Raw genomic sequence first — 22,395 nt, forward strand, 5'->3', positions numbered from 1 at the left:
TTAGCATAAATTAAACAAAACACAGTAACAGATGTTCTCATGGTTTATTTTGTTTTTCTGAATTGCAGTCTAGTACAGAGTAGTAGATCTCCATGGCTACAAATGTACTAATTATCTGCAAAGAAAAAAAAAAAAAAAAAAAAAAAGAAATGCTAAATAGTAGTAGTAGTAGTAGTAAAATATGCCTCATAGTCAGGTCTTTTAAGTCTCTTCTCATATGTTTTTGGCACAAACCCCATACCTCTGAACCACTTCAAGTCAACCTCCAAAACTGTACACAATACTTCCATTAGGGACTCGCCAACAACTTTTACAGTGGCATTAATACCTCCTGTCTTCTGCTGGCTATGCCTCTCATTATGTAGCCTAGCATCCTTCTGGTTTTGGCCACCTTCTATTTTTTTTTTTTTAATTTTGCTCACACCTGTTTCAGTAGTAGCTCAAGGTGAGTTGCATTGAGGTATACTGGGTATTTATCTGTCCCTGGAGGGCTCACAATCTAATTTTGTACCTGAGACAATGGAGGGTTAAGTGGCTTGCCAAAGATCACAAGAAGAAGCAGCAGCAGGATTTGAACCAGCCTCTTCTAACCACTAGACTACTCCTCCACTCCTTCTAATCACATTGTTTTACCATTCTGAGACCAGCAAACACTATCACCCCAACATCCCTCCCCTGGTCCGTGCATATCAGCATCTTTCCCCCAATCAGATACAATTCTTTTGGATTTCTTCTCCATAAGTGCATCACTCTGCACTTCTCTGAAATAATTTTTAACTGACAAACATTAGACCACTCTAGTTTTGTAGTTCACTTCTTCCTCTGAGGTATCCACTCTATTGCAAACCTTCACATCATCTGTAGAAAGGGCAAACTTTTCCTTCTAACCCTTTCACAATACTGCTCATAAATATAATGAATAGAATTGGCCCCAGTACTGATCCCTATGGCACTCGCTAAGCACCTTTCTTTCCTCCGAGTGAACTCCATTACTACCACCTTCTGCCACCTATCAGTCAACCAGATCCAGTTTACCAACTTAGGTCCCATCCCCAAGCTGCTAAGTTTATTTATGAGCTTCCTATGAGGAACAGTGATTTAATATCTTTGATTGCCTCCTATCCCATGATTTTTAAAAATTCCTCAGGAGTGTTTCATGGGATACTTTGCCTAAAGTTTTCTAAAAATCCAAATACATTATATCAACAGGCTCACATTTGTGATCATCTCTGGGAAAAGGTGACTAAAATCACCAGAAATTTAAAAAAAAAAAAGAGAGATTTTAATAAATTCTGTTAGAGCAAACAATTTCTAATACAACAGTCCAAACCCTATCCTTTTATGTGAAAAAAATGAAAAAAGTTACAGAAGTTCAAATATGAAATTTTTTCAGACTGCTTATGTACCCACAAGATAATCAGCCATTCTCAACATTTTGGATCTGCTGCTTGAGTCATCTTTTCCCAGAGACAGTCACATTTATCTACATTTTATCCAATTTTTATTGACAGTGTTTCTGAGATTAATGTGCAAAAGACATTGCAATGAACCTTTGCAATACAGAATCCCTGCTTAAGGAATACACTGCCATTGGAGGTTTGGCTCAAAAGACTCGACTTCACATTCCAGAAAAATGTGATTTTTTGGTGGGCTGGGCCTGAGTAGGGCGAAAGCTTCAGAAGTAGTAAAGTTCCATATATAGCAGTGAAAGGGGGTAAGTGATGAATAAGGAGTAAGGGTTTTATTGTTACTGTTTAATATTAAGCTATTAATTGATGGGATTGTAAATTAATTGTTAGAATTATAACTCACCTCGGACTACACTAGTGAGGCATGTGGATCTAATGTGCAAAAAAATAAAAACAAGTATATTTGTTCACGTCTTCTAAAATGTAACAGATTGATGAAGTAAGACTTAAGCTTGAATTTTTAGCACTACGATGCCTTCATTGCTTATGTAGTTTTCTCTGGAGTTTATCCTATCAATGTTATGGAGTTCTTATTTCCCTTCATAATTTTACTAATTTTATAAACCACTTTGACCTTCTTTTAGATAGAGCATTATAGCAAATCTATATAAAAAACAATAAGGGGTCCTTTTTGCTAAGGTGCGCTGAAAAATGGCTTGCGGTAGTCTAGGCACGGGTTTTTGGCCCACGCTGATCTACTTTTCAGCAAGCCTGTAAAAAAAGGCCTTTTTTATATTCTTGCTGAAAATGGACGTGCAGCAAAATCAAAATTGCCAAGCGTCCATTTTGGGTCTGAGACCTTACTGCCAGCCACTGACCTAGCGGTAAAGACTCATGTAGTAACCGGGCGGTAATGGCCTACACACGCCAAATGCCACTTGGTGAAAATCCAATACACGCGTCCGAAAATAAAAATTATTTTTCAGACGCGAATCTCGGATGTGCACCAAAAATGAAATTACCACAAGAGCCATGCAGTAGCCAGGCAGTAACTCCATTTTGGCACACGTTGGGCACGCGTAGACACTTACACAGCTTAGTAAAAGGGCCCCCAAATGAGTACATAATGCTTAGACAGAAGCTTTCAGTTTTTCTAAACATTCACCATTCTTATAAAGGTATCATCTCTAAAACTGCCTGCTTGGATTTGTTTTAACTAATGTTAATGCTTTCCAGAACACTATTGACTATCTTTCTAAGGTGATGAGTATTTAGTCCACCAGAAAAAAATTAGTTAAAATCAAAAGATTGAACACTTTGAGGCATATTTTCAAAGCACTTAGCCTTCCAAAGTTCCATAGAAACCTATGGAACTTTGGAAGGCTAAGTGCTTTGAAAATATGCCTCCATATCATCTTTCTTACTTCTGAAAAACATTAACATTCTCCTGAAACTCCTATTTCTACTTTGAAACTGTGCAAACCAGAGGCAACAAGCAATGGAAAAGCTGGTAAAAAGTCACTTCTTTCCCATAACCCTGGGATTTTTATTTTGCATTTCCAAATGGAAGGCTTAATAAAAAAAAAAAGTCAGGCTCCTGGAGAAATTAAGGTAAGTGTTTCTGGAACACTACTCTGCTAAAGAGCATGCAGTACAAACCAATTAATTGCCAATGATAACAATTAAGAAATTTTTCCATAATTATGAAAGAATTCTAATATGAATGTGGATGGTGAACTCAGCTGGTTACAGCATGGTACTCACACCATCCACACTATCAAGAATGCAGATTTGATCTCATTTTTACTGACAGAAGAGAAGCAACACAGCAGCAAGCATCAAGGACCACAAAAAAAGAGATTTCTGTGTGCAATATATATACATGTATGTTACTGTAGCCTCCAAAGTATTCCCACATTTAGTCTGTTCAACAGAAAAGGACACAACAGGTAAAAAGTGATAGAAGTAACTTTACATTAAGAAAAAATTAAAACCCTTTGACATAAGTGCAAGAGCAGCAGTTGGGCTGCTGAGGGCTGCTCTGAAGAAAAATAAGTGGTCTAATATTAAGCAGAGGTTATTTAAGAGCTACCATTACAAGGGAAGGATATAGATAATACCCAAAGGATAGCATGCAAAGCTGAGATCCTGTTACAAAGGGAACCAAATTTTCCAGATATATAGTACAGAGTGTCAGCTGCTGGATCAACTAGAAGTGAAGAAATACTGGAATTTTTGCAAGAGGTCTCTGTCAAACAGATAACAGGAAGTTCGTTCATGACAAGATCATATTAAATGCAATGTCAGATTTACAGTTGGGGCTACTTGTTGTCTGGTGATTGCTGTACTATCTGAGTAATCTATACACTGCATCAGAGCCAAACTAAAGTAGAACAAACATCCTAGACTTCAGAATAGTTGACCAACAAAATGGATTATTATGTTAATGAAGCTTTTTCAGGAGCAAGGGCTTTAAGAGTTACAGAGTAACTACAGACAGCTGTATAATTCGCATTGCTGCTGCCTTTTCAAAAGAAATCAAAACAAAAACAAGTAACAACAAAAGAAAGAAAACTAGAAAAAATACACAACCAACCAAAATGATAGCGGCGTTGGAAACAACTGCCATTTAAAGAAAAGCTAAACAGCCTAGGAGTCTTCAGCTTGGAAAAGAGATGGCTTGAGGAAAGCTATGATAAAAACAAAAAGAGGAATGAAAGTAAATGTGAATCAGTTACTCTTGAAAAAAATACAATGACTAGGGGGACACACTATGAAAGTATTAAATATCGTAAATAACGGCAGATAAAGACCTGTACAGTCCATCCAGTCTGCCCAACAAGATAAACTCATTTTACATGGTATGTGATACTTTATATGTATACCCGAGTTTGATTTGTCCTTGCCTTTCTCAGGGCACAGACCGTAGAAGTCTGCCCAGTACTGTTCTTGTACTAAGTTCTGAAGCTAACATCAAAGCGCCTTAAAATTTACACTCCAGCCTATCCCTATCTATTCAGTCACGATCAGGGCGTAGACCGTAGAAGTCTGGCCAGCTCCCGTTTTGTTTCCAATTACCGGCGTCACCACCCAATCTCTGCTAAGATTCCACAGAACCATTCCTTCTAAACAGGATTCCTTTGTGTTTATCCCACACGTTTGAATTCCATTACCGTTTTCATCTCCACCACCTCCCGCGGGAGGGCATTCCACATATCTAACACCCTCTCCGTGAATAAAATACTTCCTGACATTAGTCCTGACATTTAAAACAAATCAAGAGAAAATATTTTTCAATCAATATAAAATTAAGCACTGGAATTCGCTAGTTTAGCTGGGTTTGGACAACAAATACACTTGACTACAGAAAAAGACTGAATGAATGGAACAGCCTCCCAGTAGAAATGGTGGCGATGAAGACTGTATCAGAATTCACTACCAAGCCACCTCCTCCTCTTCACCCTTCAACCCTCTCCCTCAACCAACCAACCAACCCAGACCTCCTTCTCCTCCTTTCCTGATATCTCTGAGGAGGAAACCGCCCGCCTTCTTTCCTCCTCAAAATGCACCACTTGTTCCTCTGATCCCTTCCCCACCAACTTACTTAACACCATCTCTCCTACTATCACCCCCTCCATCTGTCATATCCTCAACCTCTCTCTCTCCACTGCAACTGTCCCCGACACCGTCAAGCATGCCGTAGTCACGCCACTCTTCAAAAAACTATCACTAGACCCTACCTGTCCCTCCAACTACCGCCCCATCTCCTTCCTCTCCAAGATACTTGAGCGCGCAGTCCACAGCCGCTGCCTTGATTTTCTCTCCTCTCATGCCATCCTCGATCCGCTTCAATCCGGTTTTCGCCCTCTTCACTTGACAGAAACAGCACTCTCTAAAGTCTGTAATGACCTGTTCCTTGCCAAATCCAGAGGCCACTACTCCATCCTCATCCTCCTCGATCTATCCGCTGCTTTTGACACTGTCAATCATGACTTACTTCTTGCCACACTGTCCTCATTTGGGTTCCAGGGCTCTGTCCTCTCCTGGTTCTCCTCCTATCTCTCCCACCGCACCTTCAAAGTTCACTCTCATGGATCTTCCTCCACCCCCATCCCCTTATCTGTTGGTGTTCTCCAGGGATCTGTCCTTGGACCCCTTCTCTTCTCAATCTACACCTCTTCCCTGGGCTCCCTGATCTCATCTCATGGTTTCCAGTATCATCCCTATGCTGATGACACCCAACTGTATCTCTCCACACCAGACATCACCGCGGAGACCCAGGCAAAGGTATCGGCCTGCTTATCCGACATTGCTGCCTGGATGTCCAACCGCCACCTGAAACTGAACATGTCCAAGACTGAGCTTATTGTCTTTCCACCAAAACCCACTTCTCCTCTTCCTCCACTTTCTATCTATCTCAGTTGATAACACCCTCATCCTCCCCGTCTCATCTGCCCGCAACCTCGGAGTCATCTTTGACTCCTCTCTCTCCTTCTCTGCGCATATCCAGCAGATAGCCAAGACCTGTCGCTTCTTCCTCTTTAACATCAGCAAAATTCGCCCTTTCCTCTCTGAACACATCACCCGAACTCTCGTCCACGCTCTCATTACCTCTCGCCTGGACTACTGCAACTTACTCCTCACCGGCCTCAGCACGGATTTAGTGAAGGGAAGTCTTGCCTCACCAATCTAATGCATTTTTTTGAGGGGGTAAGCAAACATGTGGACAATGGGGAGCCGGTTGATATTGTATATCTGGATTTTCAGAAGGCGTTTGACAAAGTGCCGCACGAAAGACTCCTGAAGAAATTGCAGAGTCATGGAATCGGAGGTAGGGTATTATTATGGATTAAGAACTGGTTGAAAGATAGGAAGCAGAGAGTAGGATTGCGTGGCCAGTATTCTCAGTGGAGAAGGGTAGTTAGTGGGGTCCCGCAGGGGTCTGTGCTGGGTCCGTGCTTTTTAATGTATTTATAAATGACCTAGAGATGGGAATAACTAGTGAGGTAATTAAATTCGCCGATGACACAAAATTATTCAGGGTCGTCAAGTCGCAGGAGGAATGTGAACGATTACAGGAGGACCTTGCGAGACTGGGAGAATGGGCGTGCAAGTGGCAGATGAAGTTCAATGTTGACAAGTGCAAAGTGATGCATGTGGGTAAGAGGAACCCGAATTATAGCTACGTCTTGCAAGGTTCCGCGTTAGGAGTTACGGATCAAGAAAGGGATCTGGGTGTCGTCGTCGATGATACGCTGAAACCTTCTGCTCAGTGTGCTGCTGCGGCTAGGAAAGCGAATAGAATGTTGGGTGTTATTAGGAAGGGTATGGAGTCCAGGTGTGCGGATGTTATAATGCCATTGTATCGCTCCATGGTGCGACCGCACCTGGAGTATTGTGTTCAGTACTGGTCTCCGTATCTCAAAAAAGATATAGTAGAATTGGAAAAGGTACAGCGAAGGGCGACGAAAATGATAGTGGGGATGGGACGACTTTCCTATGAAGAGAGGCTGAGACGGCTGAGGGGAGATATGATAGAAGTGTATAAAATAATGAGTGGAATGGATCGGGTGGATGTGAAGCGACTGTTCACGCTATCCAAAAATACTAGGACTAGAGGGCATGAGTTGAAGCTACAATGTGGTAAATTTAAAACAAATCGGAGAAAATTTTTCTTCACCCAACGTGTAATTAGACTCTGGAATTCGTTGCCGGAGAACGTGGTACGGGCGGTTAGCTTGACGGAGTTTAAAAAGGGGTTAGATAGATTCCTAAAGGACAAGTCCATAGACCGCTATTAAATGGACTTGGAAAAATTCCGCATTTTTAGGTATAACTTGTCTGGAATGTTTTTACGTTTGGGGAGCGTGCCAGGTGCCCTTGACCTGGATTGGCCACTGTCGGTGACAGGATGCTGGGCTAGATGGACCTTTGGTCTTTCCCAGTATGGCACTACTTATGTACTTAGCCATCTATCCCCCCTTCAATCTGTTCAGAACTCTGCTGCACGTCTCATATTCCGCCAGAACCGATATACTCATATCACCCTCTCCTCAAGTCACTTCACTGGCTTCCGATCAGATACCGCATTCAATTCAAGCTTCTCCTTCTTACCTACAAATGCACTCAGTCTGCTGCCCCTCACTATCTTTCTACCCTCATCTCCCCTTAAGTTTCCGCCCGTAACCTCCGTTCACAGGATAAATCCCTCCTCTCAGTACCCTTCTCCACCACCGCCAACTCCAGGCTCCGCTCATTCTGCCTCGCCTCACCCTATGCTTGGAGCAACCTTCCTGAGCCCTTACGCCAAGCCCCCTCCCTGCCCGTCTTCAAGTCTTTGCTTAAAGCCCACCTCTTCAATGCTGCGTTCGGCACCTAACCCTTACCGTTCAGAGAATCCAGACTGCCCCAATTTGAATGCCCCTATCGGACCGACCGTTCACTTGTCTATTAGATTGTAAGCTCTTTGAGCAGGGACTGTCTCTCTTTGTTAAATTGTACAGCGCTGCGTAACCCTAGTAGCGCTCTAGAAATGTTAAGTAGTAGTAGTAGAATTCAAGAAAGCATGGGACAGGCATTAAAAATCTGAGGAAAAAGAAAGGGATGTAGTTATTGGGCTGTTGGTTTAGATGGGAAAAATGCACAGGCCTATGGTCTTTTTCTGCCATCATTGTCTATTTCTATACTTAATAATAAAATTGGTGCTAACTGGTTAAAATCGTAAGCTCAAGCAAGAGTCACATTACCCATGACAATTTTAACCAGTCAGCAGGGATAACTTTGAAGAGCAAAGGTTTAACTGGGTAATTCCCAAAGTTAAACCCTTTGAAAGGAAGAATGTCATAGAACAAGTAAAATCAACAACATCACAGCAGGCAAGACACAAATGGGCATACTGGGTGGATCGACTGGTACTTTTCTGCCTTTCTGTGTTGCCATGGAAATCTATTATGCAGAAGTACCAAGTCACACTCTTACATGCGTCCGAGGAGCCCCCTCCTCCGCGGGCTACCACCTCTCCGACTCTCCCCTGGTCAGAACGCCCCCCCTGTCCACGGTCCTGCGCCCTTCCTTCCTCCAGGCGCAGCTCCCAGACACAACCCCAACACGGGCACGTCAACGAGATCGAAGCCGCCCCAAGGTATCAACATCTCCAAGTGTGGTGAGTCAAACCAGAAAAAACAGACACTCCATAATCCACAGGCGACCCCCACCCTCCTCGTTGACATAGTATCTTTCCTTCTCTCTCAAGCCTAAATCCCGATCAGGCATTTTCCCCTCATACTCAAACTCTCCGCCCGCGTCCTACCTTCAAACTTATAGTTCAGGTCGCCCGTAGCGTAGCTTAGCTGGCCAGCCCCACGATTTTCCTCCTCTGGAGTCCCGCCACCTCTGACGCAACATCCTTCCCTCCCTCGGCCGAGTCCCGACTCCCGCCCTGTCGGAAACAGGAAGTCACTTCAGAGGGAGGGGAGGGGGGGGGCAGGGCCAGGCAGGAGTGGTGGGCCGGGCCCCGGTGGAGAGGAGAAATTGTAGCTCTACTAGTACAAATCATTTCTATAGGTCTCTGCTAAGCTTCTGGTCATCATGGGTGATCTTGAGACAGATGCCAGCCAGACCAGGGCTGACGGTTTGGGGTTGAGAGAGAAGGGGAGATATCATGCTACCAAGGGGGTCGCGTGTGCATTGCTGAGTATCTGCTTCATCCGATTTGCCTTTTACCGCATTTGGAGATGTTGATACTATGGAGCGGCTTCGACTTTATTGACGTCCTTGTGTTGGGGTTGGCCGTGAGATACTTGGCGGAAAAGCGTTAGATCCATCCTTGGAAATCCAGCGAAAGAGATCTCCCGTCCTGTGTGATCCATAGCCGCAGTTTTTGATCGGCCGTCTGCATGTCTAGTAAAGGGCATGTGAAGCGTCTCCTACACACTTGCATTACTCTCCTGCAAGCGTGGACTTGCACATGCACAGTACTTTCCCACACTTATTGTCTGTAATGCAAGACTTTTTTATGCCCTGTAGATTTATTTTACTGTTGTGATTTTGGAAAAAGGGATTTTTTTCCCATTTTTAATTAGTTTTGAATATAGTTTCCTAAAGTATTTTCTGCGTGTGAGGCACGTTCTGCATGTGGAAATGGTTTTTATAAAATGGTGTGGATGAATATGCATTTGTTAGTATAGTGCCAGCAGGAGCATGTGTACTTTTAAGAGCTCTGCCTGTAGGTGTTCCTGAGATCTGCATTTGCATGGAGTTATTGTATCTCAGTGACATGATGGGCACAGGCCAACCCAGCAGTAATAACAGCTGTGATGTGGTCTGCAGACTGCAGCCAGGAAGGAATTCCCAGCGCCCCCCCCCCCCCCCCCCCCCCACCCCAGCTGAAGACGTCAGGCACGTCTCCCTCTCCTCCCCTGCAGATGGGGGGTCTCTCAATTCAACTTTCCCATCACTCCCTCCCCCCCCCCCCCCCACTACCCTTTAAAGCCTTCAGTTCTTTGCTGTCAGCTGGCAGAGACTCATACCTGCTGCTGTGCCAACCCTGAGGGGGGTGAAGGGATGGAGAGATGTTGGGTGGGGTTGTCATGTTCAGGCCCACCCAGAATTGGGTGTCTGACTATGCCCCTGCTATCTGGTCAAGAGACTAGGCTTCATTGATAAAATGCGATGCTAAGCAGAGCTAGAATAAGCTTTTTCTGCGCAAGGTTTGCTTCTTGATTTTACTGTTTAAACTGTTTTATTTTGTGATATAGGCAAGACACACTTCTTATTGTTTCCAAGTTTGTATTGATCCTATTGTATTTATTATGTATTACATGCTCGCTGCAAAGGTTTTTAAAACATTTTTTGATTTATCCATTTTTTAATCATCTATTATAGCACAAAGCACTTTATAATGATTTTAATGTATATATTGTGTATACGTCCGCACAGAAAATCCATACGCATGATGCATTTAGTTTGCTTAATTTTAAGTTTTTATTTGTGGAATGCTTGTCATTGATTATACTCTTTTTCATTAGGACACAATGCACCTAACTTGTTTGCTTAAGTTTTTATTTGGAGAGTGCTTGTTGGTATATTCTTTTTAATTAGATGGTGTTCATGTTGGTATGTCTTCTTTTATTAAGATGGCCATAAATTTAGGGTTTTTTTTCTTTTATATTAAGATAATTGGTTTGGCAAACACTCTGTTTTCATTATCCCTTAGCATCAATATTCAAATGACATCATTCACGTTGTTCCTTTAAATTTCCCACCTTGTACTTTTAGCTTTTTTTACTTTATACACAGATTCAGTGTAAACTGTGTAGAAGGTGTTTTGAGGTAAGGAAAGATCATGCATCCCTTTTTTAAAGCAGCAAAATGTTTCACTGTCCTGTTTACATCATCTACTATAATAAAACTCACCCTCAACGTTCTGAGGACACTGACGTCAGTGAAGCTAAGCCCTGACTTCATTCAAAAAGGTTTGAAGGTTCGTGGTGGTGAAGCCACCAAAATCGCTCCGGGCCCCGCCCTCGAGGGCGGAGCAATGGCAGAACAACGAAGGGGTTGGCAGGGAGGGAGGTATGGGGGGGGTGGGAAATCGCTCTGGGCCCCACCCTCGAGGGTGGAGCAATGGCAGAACAACAAAGGGGTTGGCAGGGAGGGAGGGAAATCGCTCCGGGCTCCGCCCTCGCATCAAACGTCATGACATTGGGGGCGGAGCAATGGAAGAATAACAAAGGGGTTGGCCAGGGGGGGAGGGTTGGCGACGAACACCTTGCTAGCACCCGTTTCATTTGATCTGAAACGGGCCTCTTTTACTAGTTAAACCATAAATTGGGTACAATTATATTTTATACATATCACTTTCACTTTTTTGTTTGGGGCACAGTCCAGTCTTTGGTCACAGAACCTTTTTGGTGTTTTAGTTTAACTTCTGGAGATTTCACTCAGGGATAAATATTCATAATTACACCCTCTGCTTACTTTAAAAAAAAAAAAATTGAACTCACTTTAGTTGTGAGAGTAGGGCTTTGCATGTGTGACCCACAAAGTGGGCCAGAGACACCCCGGGGAAAGGGAGAATAGAAATGAAGGCCTTTCAGTCCCCTCCCTCCCCAGGCCTCAGCACTCCCCTGCAGCCCACAGCCACCACACACATGTACAGGAGCCAACACACTGAGCACAGTCTACCACCATATACACAGACTGCACACTGTGCAACTAATTTGGGTAACACAAATGTTTTTTTAAATAGTTTCAGTGTAATGCTGGTGGGCTTCTGGGTGGGGGGGAGAGATTCGGAAGGGCAAGGGAGATGCCAGACTATGGGGAGATCGGTAGGGGGATAGGACAGGGCTGACACTAGGATAAACGGAGGGGTGTGGGTAAGGTAGATGCCTAGCTATGGGATGGATGATGGGGAAAGGTAGGGAAGGGCTGATGCCAGGCTATAAGGATGTATGAGTGAGGGGGGGGGGGGGCAAGGTAGGGAAGGGATGATACCGGGCTACAGTGATAGATGGGTGGAGGGTAGGGTTGATCCCAGACTATAGGGATGAATGTGGGGTATGGAAGGGAAGGGCTGATGCTGGGCTAGGGGGCTGGATGGGGAAGGGAAGGGCTGATGCTGGGCTAGGGGGGATGGATGGGGGGGGGTAGGTCTGATCCCAGGCTATGGGGATGGATGGGGGGGGGGGTAGGGAAGGGCTGATACCAAGCTACAGGACAATTTCTAATTTTTGGTCCTTTATTCTGTAATTGATGTCGGTTGGTCTGTGTTCTGCATGTGACCAAGCAGGTGAGAGATTCGGCTGGCATGTGGTTTGTGTGGGGATATCTGAGTCGGAGTTGTCTGCCTTTTCCAATGGGATGTATATTGCTGTTGTGTATATTCACTGCTGCCATTTTAAAGGTACTGTTATTGGTATTTGTGTTCAGAATTGGTGTTAAGATTTGCAACTTAGTGGCACATTTTCAGAACACTTAGACACACAAAGTACCATAGGTTAGTATGGTAGACTTATGTTTGGGCAAGTTTAAGATATGGCATAATGTAACTATATTTTAAAATATTGTTTTTTTCAATTAGGTATGTATGTGATTTATGTTGATGCAGGGCAGCTGTTGGGCAGACTAATTAGAAATCCATCATCAAGTGCATTCTAAGGCACTATTTTCTAGTATCCTGAGAAACACTACCCATACTTATATACATGGTGCCCACCCAAAATGTCAGGTCTGGCTACGCCACTGGCTCAGGGTGCCACAATCCCTTGAGCAAGCCCCTGCCTTCCCCTTACCTTTAGAGCCTTTAGTTCCTCACAGTGGAGAAAGCTTTTTCCTACTGTGGTCATTGCTGCCTCACTCTTCCAGCTAATTAAACAATGGGGGTGGGAATGCCAAAAAGCAGGGTATAAATGGTTCCATTATTCTCTCCCTTCCCCCCCCCCCCCCCAGTTCTGTATCTCTAAAGGTATGCCCCTCCTACTTCAGTTTGGTATCAAGGATTTGGGGGACCTGCAAAATTATAGCACCCACTGCTGCTCTTGCACTTGCTGTTGGTCTTAATAGGGCTGAAACATGTTTTCATGCTGTCTTTCAGCATAGGCCTGTTTACATAGGGGCTTATTTTCAAAGCACTTAGACTTACAAAGTTCCATAGGTTAATATGTCACTTTGTAAGTCTAAGTGCTTTGAAAATACGCTTCTTAGTAACATAAAGACCTGCATGGTCCATCCAGTCTGGCCAACAATATACACTCCTAATATGTGATATGATATAACATATACATACTTGATCTTGAGCTGTCCTAGCCATTTTCAGGGATCAGACTGAAAATAACTAGGAAGTCTGCTTAATGCTGGCTTAATTTTCAGCTACTGATGTTGCTGTTGAAGCCTGCTCCATTCCACCCAGACCTAGCTAACCATAATTGGGACACAGACCATAGAAGTCTGCCTGGCACCAGTCTTATATTAACTATTGGTTTACCACGTAGGCTTGAAATGTTTTTTCCCCCCCACGATATGGAGAAGTTTGACTGTGGCAGTGGCAATTAAGGGAGGGGGGGGAGCAATTCTTTCCAGCAGCATCCTCATGCATTGAGTGGTTGAGTTTACCTGTAGCTAGAGACACCGGTAAGGAGAACCAAGTTGTGAAGTTATGAATTAATGATTTATGTTTTGTAAACCAGTGAGCCAAACTAAGGCAGCAAGATTTATGTTTGGAGAGCAGGTTTGGTCTTCAATCTCAGGAAATTAAGCAGACATTAATGTGGTGGTCTCAGAAGAAGACTTAAAGCAAAGAAAGTACAATGTGCATATTATAATGGCATAGAGTTGGTAGGAAAGCTACACTGAACAGGCATTTTTTAAATATATTTAATCTTTTATTGATTTTCACTTAATTACATAGAGATGATATTACATCAAAATGCTTGGAAATTCACAACATTCAATATAACACAGTAAAAAGGAAAAAAAATTCAAATATATTTTGTCCACAATAGAGGGATCCAAGAATAGGAAATAAATCCAAGTCTTCAAGCTTTGCTTAAAGCCCACCTCTTCAATGCTACTTTTGGCACCTAACTCTCACCTTTCAGGAAATCCAGACTGCCCCCAATTTGATCTGCCCCTATCGGACTGACTTCACTTGTCCTTTAGATTGTAAGCTCTTTGAGCAGGGACGGTCCTTTATGTTAAATTGTACAGCACTGCGTAACCCTAGTAGCACTTTAGAAATGTTAAGTAGTAGTAGTAATAAATGATCTAAATAAATAAAACTGTCAGCCTCTGCAACTTTCCAATGGAGCCCTTCTGCTTGGTCTCCTGTGTTTTCTTTCTCATTTTGCCAAGAGAGTTATAGATTGAATGTCTCCTTCTTAACAGTCTGCATGGTTTCTAATTACTTCCTAGCTGTGGAAGCTGCAGATGTGCCTAACCCCTCCCTAAGACTTCCTCAGCTCAATCTGCTCTGAACTAAAGGCACAATGCCTTCTGGGAAATGTAATTCTCTAGTTTTAAAGAGCCTCTACACCCCTATCCTAGAGTCTACTGTGGTTGTTATTTATTATTATCAGTCCTTACTCTTACTTACTGACAAGTAGAGCCTGCTTGCTTATCACAATATATAAACAATGTATCTATCGCCTATAGGCCAGAATAAATCAGTAATTATAGTGAATGTCAAAAACTCATGTACTTCAGTTCAGTGCAATTAGACTTGGACTATGATCACACCACTTGAGCATTTGAAGCTGGAACTAGTTCTCATATAAACCTACCTGGCTCCTTTTATTTCTGCCGGTTTCAGAATCATAACACTACCTATATGCAAACAGTGAACAAATACAGTGCATATGAGAAACAAGATGTAAGAGAGAGATACATAGCTGCTCTGGTGTCAGCTGTAGCTGTTGAAGGATTCTTCAATCAGCGATAAGCATTCTCTTAGAGGAGGGATAGTTGGGCTCCAAATTGTCTTTACTGGGAGAAATCTCCCTGTTAGGTTGCTAATATGCATCTAAGAGGTAATTTGTCATTCCTAACCTCAAGGTTCAGCAAAAATATTTTGTGGAGAGTCCCTTTCACCACTCTTGTCTGGTAGTAAATCGATTAAATTTGTAAACAGTAGAGTTTAGATTATCTGACATAAACAGGACCTACTGGTTGTCACGTAATTGAAATGTTTGATAATACATAAAAAGTGGATGAGGGATAAAAGAGGCAGAGTTTCAAATTTTGTTTAATACCACTCAATAACCATCTAACCTGTATTATACATGTGCTTGTACTCTAATTGTTACAGAATACTATAGGTTCCTAAACAAAGCCAGTAGTGTACTGTATTAATTCAAGCACCATAGTTATTAGAACATATGGACTCGCCCTTGTCTAGTCTTTTTAAAGTTTCTGCTCTGAGACAGAACTTTTTATTTTAACTTGCCACTGCAGGAACAAGCAGGGTCACAGGTATAGCTGACTCAGTGTTACTCTGGTTGCCAAGTGAAAAGTGTCTAAGAATATGCCCAAGAAATCTTACCTAGCACTGCTGCCTTTTGACTGTACGTGATACCAGGAAAGAGAAAGCTGTGTACATTCTCACTGATAATGCTGTGATTTCATACAGGTATGTTGGATAAACCAGAATGCCAGTTAAGCGAAAGTCGAATAAGCGAGACTCTATAAGCTCTTTTGGCCATGGCATTAGCGTTACACAAAAGAGATACTAATGACCCACAGATAACATCACATATATTGTTATTAGATGATTTGAAGCTTTACTGCTCCTATGATCATCATGTAGTAAAACAAATCCAAGTACTGAAAGAGCTTCTTCACTGATTATCAGAATGATTTTCTTATCCTGCTAGACCAGTCCAGCCAAGTGCCTTATGCGCCCCAACCATCAGATGGAGGTATAGAACACTGAATTCTATTGATGTCATCAGCAGCGTACGATGCAGCACTGGAACTTACCAGTATTTCCTCTGCCTCTAGCAGCTACTGAATGTTGAACTGATGCAGGAGGATTTTTCAGGGGTGGCCTGACTCCCTGGGGTGCAAGCTACAGCCTGGAGCCCCGTAGTCAAGTCCCTAGCTATTGGGAGCCTCAGAGATCATCTAAAGAACCATTTTCCAGACTGAGGCTTTTTAAGGAGGAGGGGACTGCCTCCCTCAGCCCCATGCCTTGGCCTACAGGTCTTGCCATGGAGCAGCTGATCTGGCAGAGGTCCCACAGAGGTTCTGCCAGCAATTATAAAGGGTTTTATTTCTCTTTCATCCTCCTTTCCTCTAAGTATCATCCTCCTTCCCTCTGAATCTCAGTTCTAGGAAAAGACATCTGGGTCATGGTGATTCTGAACCTCTAGTGATTGGGGGGGGGGGGGGGGAGAGATCAGTATGGCCCTTCAGGAGTCTGCTGTTTCACCCCTTCTTCCCCCCTCCCCTTCCCCTAATGATAAACCCTGATCATTCCAGTATCCAGATGGTTATGTGCAGAGATCTTTGAGATGAGCTCTTGACTAAATAACACTGGTAAACGGCATTTGTTGTTACAAAGAATGTGAATGGTGTTCTTAGCTAAGTCATGGGTGCTGAATTTGAAATGAAATCAGTTTTTGCCTATCGGGCTCAGTTTTCTTGTGACACGCTAACCCTTTTTATAAAAATCCTTGAAAACGCTGCATTTTGGTACCCTGCTGTGCAGGGCTGCCGAGAGGGGGAGGCGGGGGGACAAAATCCCCAGGGCCCAGGCCTTCAAGGGGGGCCCGGTGCCAGTCCCACCCGCCCTCTGACCATCTGCCACCGGGCCGGCCCCCTGTATTTAAATCACTGCCCGGTGCGACTCTCCCTCTCACCTCCCTGTGAGGCGGAACTCCTCCCTTCGGGTCTCCTTCCCTCCCTGTATCCCGCCCTCGGGGGAGCAGCGGCAGCGGCGACCTCGAGGGGGAGGGGAGCGGCGACCTCAGGGGTGGGGCTGTGGCGGGGGCGAGGCGGCCTTGTCCCGGGCCTGGCCAAGTTTCTTGGTGGCCCTGCTGCTGTGGATTAATTTAATTCAGCAGTTGTAATTGTTGGAAAAACATTGAAATATACTAGGAATTACAATACAAAACACAGGCTCCATATACCTAGAAATTAAATGCCAGAGCCCGGACATGGCTCAGCATCGAGTTTCTGAGTATAACGCTGGCAGTGGTTCATCAAAACCCTGATCACTACCAGCTAAATATCAGTCCCTTGGTAAACACAAATGGAGCTGATGTAAGGTCAAAGGATGGGACAGGATACTGGTAGTGGTGGTCCCCTATTGCAAATCTGAGCTACTGATGCCATAGTAAAACTATTATTCTCTTTATCCCCTCAATAACAGAACTTTACACACCTATTATTTCTTAGACATTTAAAACAAAACAAAAAAAAATCCAGTTCTAAGTGGTAGGTCTACAAGCATGTGCTTCCCAAATTTTCTTATTTTAAATGATCTATACTTTCTAGGAGTTTAACAGTGACTCTCTAGTTAGTCTTGCAAATAAAATTCTTCATTATAATAAGGACTTTATAAATGCTAGTGGAACTGGATAAGCAAAGAGAAGAACCAATTTCCGCAGATAATTCAACCATAGCAAAAGTGAACATGACCCAAGAAGTGAGAATAAGGAGATCAGAATCCCAAGGAGTATGTTTCTAGTAGCAAGCGAGCAGGGTGTGGCTGAACCATTCAAGTGCTGATACTTAGAATATTCTATTTTTGCTGGTTGCTGTATTCATTCAATCTTGGATCCCTGATGCAGGCACATTTTGCAGAAACAAGGCTGTATCAGGTGACTGGAATTGATCATACCAGTGGGAGTGGGTACAAATTCTTTTAGGTCTGCAAGAACTGTCCCATGCTATATACTATATTTTCATGTCCCAATGACAACTCCATGAAAAATATTTAAAAGCCAAGATGATGTAGCCTTAAATTAGAGGTGGCCTCAAAGTGAAGGTTTAATGTTTAAAAAAATGTTTTTGCATTTTTACTCTTTAGCTTTTGTCTTGTTCTTTTCTGGCAAAACTCTGTCCACTTCTTTTTCTGTAAAAGTAAACAAATCAAAATATAGACAGTTTGTAAGTTTTGTTATTACATATTCATGTATATAACTTTGTTTTATAAGGAATAGATAATAGCACTTGTTATATGGATGGACTGTTCAGGTCATTATCTGCCGTCACTTACTGTGTTACATGACTATAGAAACTTTTATCCTTTTTTGCATTCTGAAATATTCCAAAAGCACACATTAAAAATGTGATCGAGTTGTTCTTTTACAAATGTAAGCATTTTTTTGGGAAATCATTTTGAGTCTCTGGGATAAGGTATGCTCAGAACCCTAACAACCTAACATGGAAAAGAATCCCAATTGATTCATTAGGTGTGTGATATCATTTGTTACATCAGATTTGGTATATGGAAAAACAGTTTGTGACTTCCTTGATACATATCTAATTTCAGATGTTCATGTGAATTCTCTGAGGGTGTTATGTTCTCACAACTGAGTGATGCAATCTGACAGAGCCCAGCAAGGATGCTATTCAGCGTTCTTTTTCTAGAAGCTTTTGATTGGTTTGACACATATGAACAAGTGACTTCCTGCCAGCCTCATCTGCATGAGACCGGCAGCTGTCTTTTTCTGCAGGGCCGAGAGGACACGTTTTGCTGTTCTCAGCAAGAGAAACCACCTGAACTTTTTTTTTACTAGGAACTCGTTCAGGCCCTTAGGTCTAGGATGGGACACATCCCCCCTGTCTTCTTGAGCACAAGGAAGTACCTGGAATAGAATTCCTTCCCTTCTTCCCCTGGTGGCACAGGCTTGACTTCATGGGCCTTTAGAAGGGTGGAGAGTTCCTCTGCAAGTACCTCTCTGTGATGTGAGCTGAAGTAAGGTGGCTCTCAGTGGGCAATTTGGTGGTTTTTGACTCCAATGTAAGGTGTAACCGAGATAGACTATTTTAAGAACCCACCAGTCAGAGGTTACAAAGGGCCACCTTTCTTGGGGGCCTTCCCCCTACTGGTAGGGTCCTCCAGGATGGTTACTTGTATTGCGGCTATGCTCTGCTGGGAGCCAGTCAAAAAACGTGTCCCTTGTTTGACTGGGGAGCCCGGCTGGGTTTTAGACACATACTGCTGAATGTGAACAAGCGGGCTGAGGCAGAACTTGCTAAGGGGGGCAAGAAGAAGGGGTATACCTACGCCTCTGTGAGTAATAGGGACCCCTCTTTGACTTGCCCAAAAACCTCCAGAATGAGGAGAGCGCAGAAAGTGCTCACCGGGAGAAAGAGTCGACGGTATCAGTGTGTTTTTGATGAGGTCTGCAACCTTCTCTCCAAAAGATTATCTCTACAGCACGTTGCAATCCGCCAACCTCTGCTGGACCATCGGGATCAAGTCAGAGGCACGCAGCTATGACAGTATGTACAATCGCTATATTTTGAACGAAATCCTGGACGCCACATCAAAGTATCATAAGCACCACTGCCCAGAAATATATGACACAGCTTCTGCTGCTTGGCCAGCTGGCGAAGAGATTCAGCCTGCTCCAGTGGGAGAGAATCCACTATATCAGTCATACTGTGCACCAGGTTCCGCAAGTAAGGCTCATGTAGAGATGGTATGACTGTATACGGGATATGAGCACTGAGACCTGATAACATCTTCTGCCCAAATGAGTCGAGTTTGAGCTTCTCTGCCTGGGGGTGCCGAAACAATATCTCAAACTTCTGGTCCGTCTGAGCACCGGATTTCACCACCAGGGAATGAGGTCACCTGTGGCTTATCAAATCCAGGTGAACTCTGGATTTGATACATGATGTCTATCTTTTGGGGAGGACAGGGACAAACAGAGGGGACTCCCAGTGTTTTCAGCTAAACATCACACAGTATCTTGTGAAGCGGGACAGTCACAGCCTCTCTTGGTGGAGAGTTGTAGTCCAAGACCTCAAACATCTCAGCCCTAGCTCGCCCTCCATCTCCAACCGCCATCTCCTTCACAAAAGCGGGAAGGAGAGACTCTCTGTTGGAGACTTTTGCCTCTCTCCTTTGGTGGGGAGGGGTTTGATGAATTACCATTGACTCCTCCTCTGAGAAGTACCGTGGATCCTCAGATGCCCATGAGCAATCTATATCATGTCAGCAAAAAAACATAGGAGGGCTGAGACCGAGACTGTCTCAGATATGAGGACCCAGGTCCCTGCCTAGAATAGCATCAAGATGCAGGCTCCACTGACTCTGGTGAAGATTCCTCCATCAACGTTGAGGGGGCACCCACCTGGGTGTCTGTTGATGCCAATACTGCACATGGCACTGGCATCAGAGACCTCATTGCAGGCTGAGGGCCCTGTAAGGCAGCAGGTAGAGACGTGGCTGACGCAAGCACCCCTGATGCCAATGCATTCTGCTAGAGAAGCCCCATCAAGTGCTCTTGGAACATGGTTGGATCTGCTCATTGAGGGTCGACATCAAGAAAGGCTGGAACATTGGTCAGAGACAGCATACTGAACCACCAGATCGACTTGGGTACCTGGTCCTGGCTGCATGGGAGACTTCCATGCCAGCACCTCCTTGATAGAGGGGGAGCACTCCTCCCAGTGTTGACGCTTCTCAGGTACCGGATCTCTCAGTGCCCTTGGCACCATGTGTCGAGAGGGATCAATGCTTGTGCTTCTTAGACTTCACCCGATGCTGAGCACTGACACTTCTCAGTGCCGATGAGGACAGCGTCAAACCCTTCACGCCTCCTTGGTGTTGGGTCCAATGCTGAGTGGTCCCAGGGCCCCTGCATATTGGTCAACCTTGAGGCAGAAGGAGATCTGCTCAATGCATGCCCACTCTCAGTGTCGGATATAGGTATAGCAGCCGTGGGTTCGATGCACCTGATGCTGGTGCAAGCGCGATGTCAACGATTCGAACCGGACTCCAAAAATTTTCTCCTTTTCAGGCTCTCTGGACTTCTGTCTCCTTTTTGCATATGCAAACAATTAACACAGTTGGTAGAGTAACAGTATGGCCCCAAACAACGGATATACCAGGAATGGGTGTCATCTCCAGAGATAGTCCGATTGCACGAGCACAGTGCTTGAAGCCACTGGGAACCTTCGATGACATGGAAGGAAAAACAGCTGTGGCCAAATCAAGCAACTCTATGGTGACACAAAAAGGGGCAAATCACTGAAAAATAAAAAGGAAAAGGCTTCTGGCCGATGCTCAGACCTATGAGGGCCTTGTGAGCCCAAGAAAATAAAAAAAAAAAACTTAAAAGTCAGGCAAAATAACTAAAACTATAAAGGAAGGAATAAAAAATTATCCCGAACAGGTAACAGGGCAATTTGATGAACAAAAACACCTGAGGGAAGGGACTAAAAGCTCTTTGAACAATTGAACACAGACGCTGTTAGGAGCCGTGACAAATACGTTGTCTCCTCACCGCGGATGAGGAAAGACTGATGGTCCCGCGTTCGCGCATGCGTAGTGGGAGCACTGCCATGAGCTCTTAAAGACAAATTAAGGTGGATAGCACCATGGATGACATCACTTACATGAGAGAATCAACTGGCCTGCTTGTCCTTGCAGAATGTCCTGCTTATCCTCAGAAAAAGCAAGTTATTCAGCTATGGCAGGTATTTTCCCCTCGAATATTGTGTTCAATTCTGGTCGCCACATTTCAAAAAAGATATAGTGGAATTAGAAAAGGTGCAGAGTAGGGCGACGAAAATGATAAAGAGGATGGGACGACTTCCCTATGAGGAAAGGCTAAAGCAGCTAGCGCTCTTCAGCTTGGAGAAAAGGCGGCTGAGGGGAGATATGATAGAGGTCTATAAAATAAGGAGTGGAGTTGAACGGGTAGATGTGAAGCGTCTGTTCACACTTTCCAAAAATACTAGGACTAGGGGGCATGCGATGAAGCTACAATGTAGTAAATTTAAAACAAATCGGAGAAAAAATGTTCCTTCACTCAACGTGTAATTAAACTCTGGAATTCGTTGCCAGAGAATGTGGTAAAGGCGGTTAGCTTAGCGAGTTTAAAAAGGTTTGGACGGCTTTCTAAAGGAATAGTCCTTAGACCGTTATTAAATGGACTTGGGAAAATCCACTATTTCTGGGATAAGCAGTATAAAATGTTTTGTACATTTTTGGGATCTTGCCGGGTATTTGTGACCTGGATTGGCCACTGTTGGAAACAGGATGCTGGGCTTGATGGACCTTTGGTCTTTCCCAGTATGGCAATACTTATGTACTTATATGTATAGACTGCAAGGGTGTGTGGTTTGGGTGGAGCTTCAGTGAAACTAAAATCTACGGGACAAATGTTCAGCCAGCAGCTGGAAAGGTTTTCTGGGTTTGTCAGCTCATTGGACATTGTCAAAATCATTTGTCTGGTCATATGGTTGTTGCTAATTAGGATGAGGTCAGGGAGGGGAGGGATAAGAAGGTTATTTTAAGGTGCAATTT

General features: G+C 43.8%; 2 protein-coding genes across 3 annotated transcripts in view; both read right to left on the reverse strand.

Annotated features, from left to right (window-relative positions):
- LOC115474191 (ras-related protein Rab-5B-like) overlaps positions 1-8,806 on the reverse strand; it is a 141,030-nt gene extending 132,224 nt beyond the window's left edge. For both annotated transcript variants that reach the window (XM_030209551.1, XM_030209549.1), the window contains exon 1: positions 8,719-8,806. The gene's annotated coding sequence lies outside the window, so the exon portion shown is untranslated. The remainder of the gene's footprint in view (positions 1-8,718) is intronic.
- Positions 8,807-17,843: 9,037 nt separating this feature from the next.
- The window catches only part of NME9 (NME/NM23 family member 9), a 330,355-nt gene continuing 325,803 nt past the window's right edge, over positions 17,844-22,395 (reverse strand). The window contains exon 16 of the mRNA XM_030210834.1: positions 17,844-17,982. Coding sequence (XP_030066694.1) covers positions 17,927-17,982 — 56 coding nt within the window. The 3' untranslated portion in view covers positions 17,844-17,926. The remainder of the gene's footprint in view (positions 17,983-22,395) is intronic.

The sequence above is a fragment of the Microcaecilia unicolor genome, chromosome 7 (assembly GCF_901765095.1).
Source record: "Microcaecilia unicolor chromosome 7, aMicUni1.1, whole genome shotgun sequence".
NCBI classification, from domain to species: Eukaryota; Metazoa; Chordata; class Amphibia; order Gymnophiona; family Siphonopidae; genus Microcaecilia; species Microcaecilia unicolor.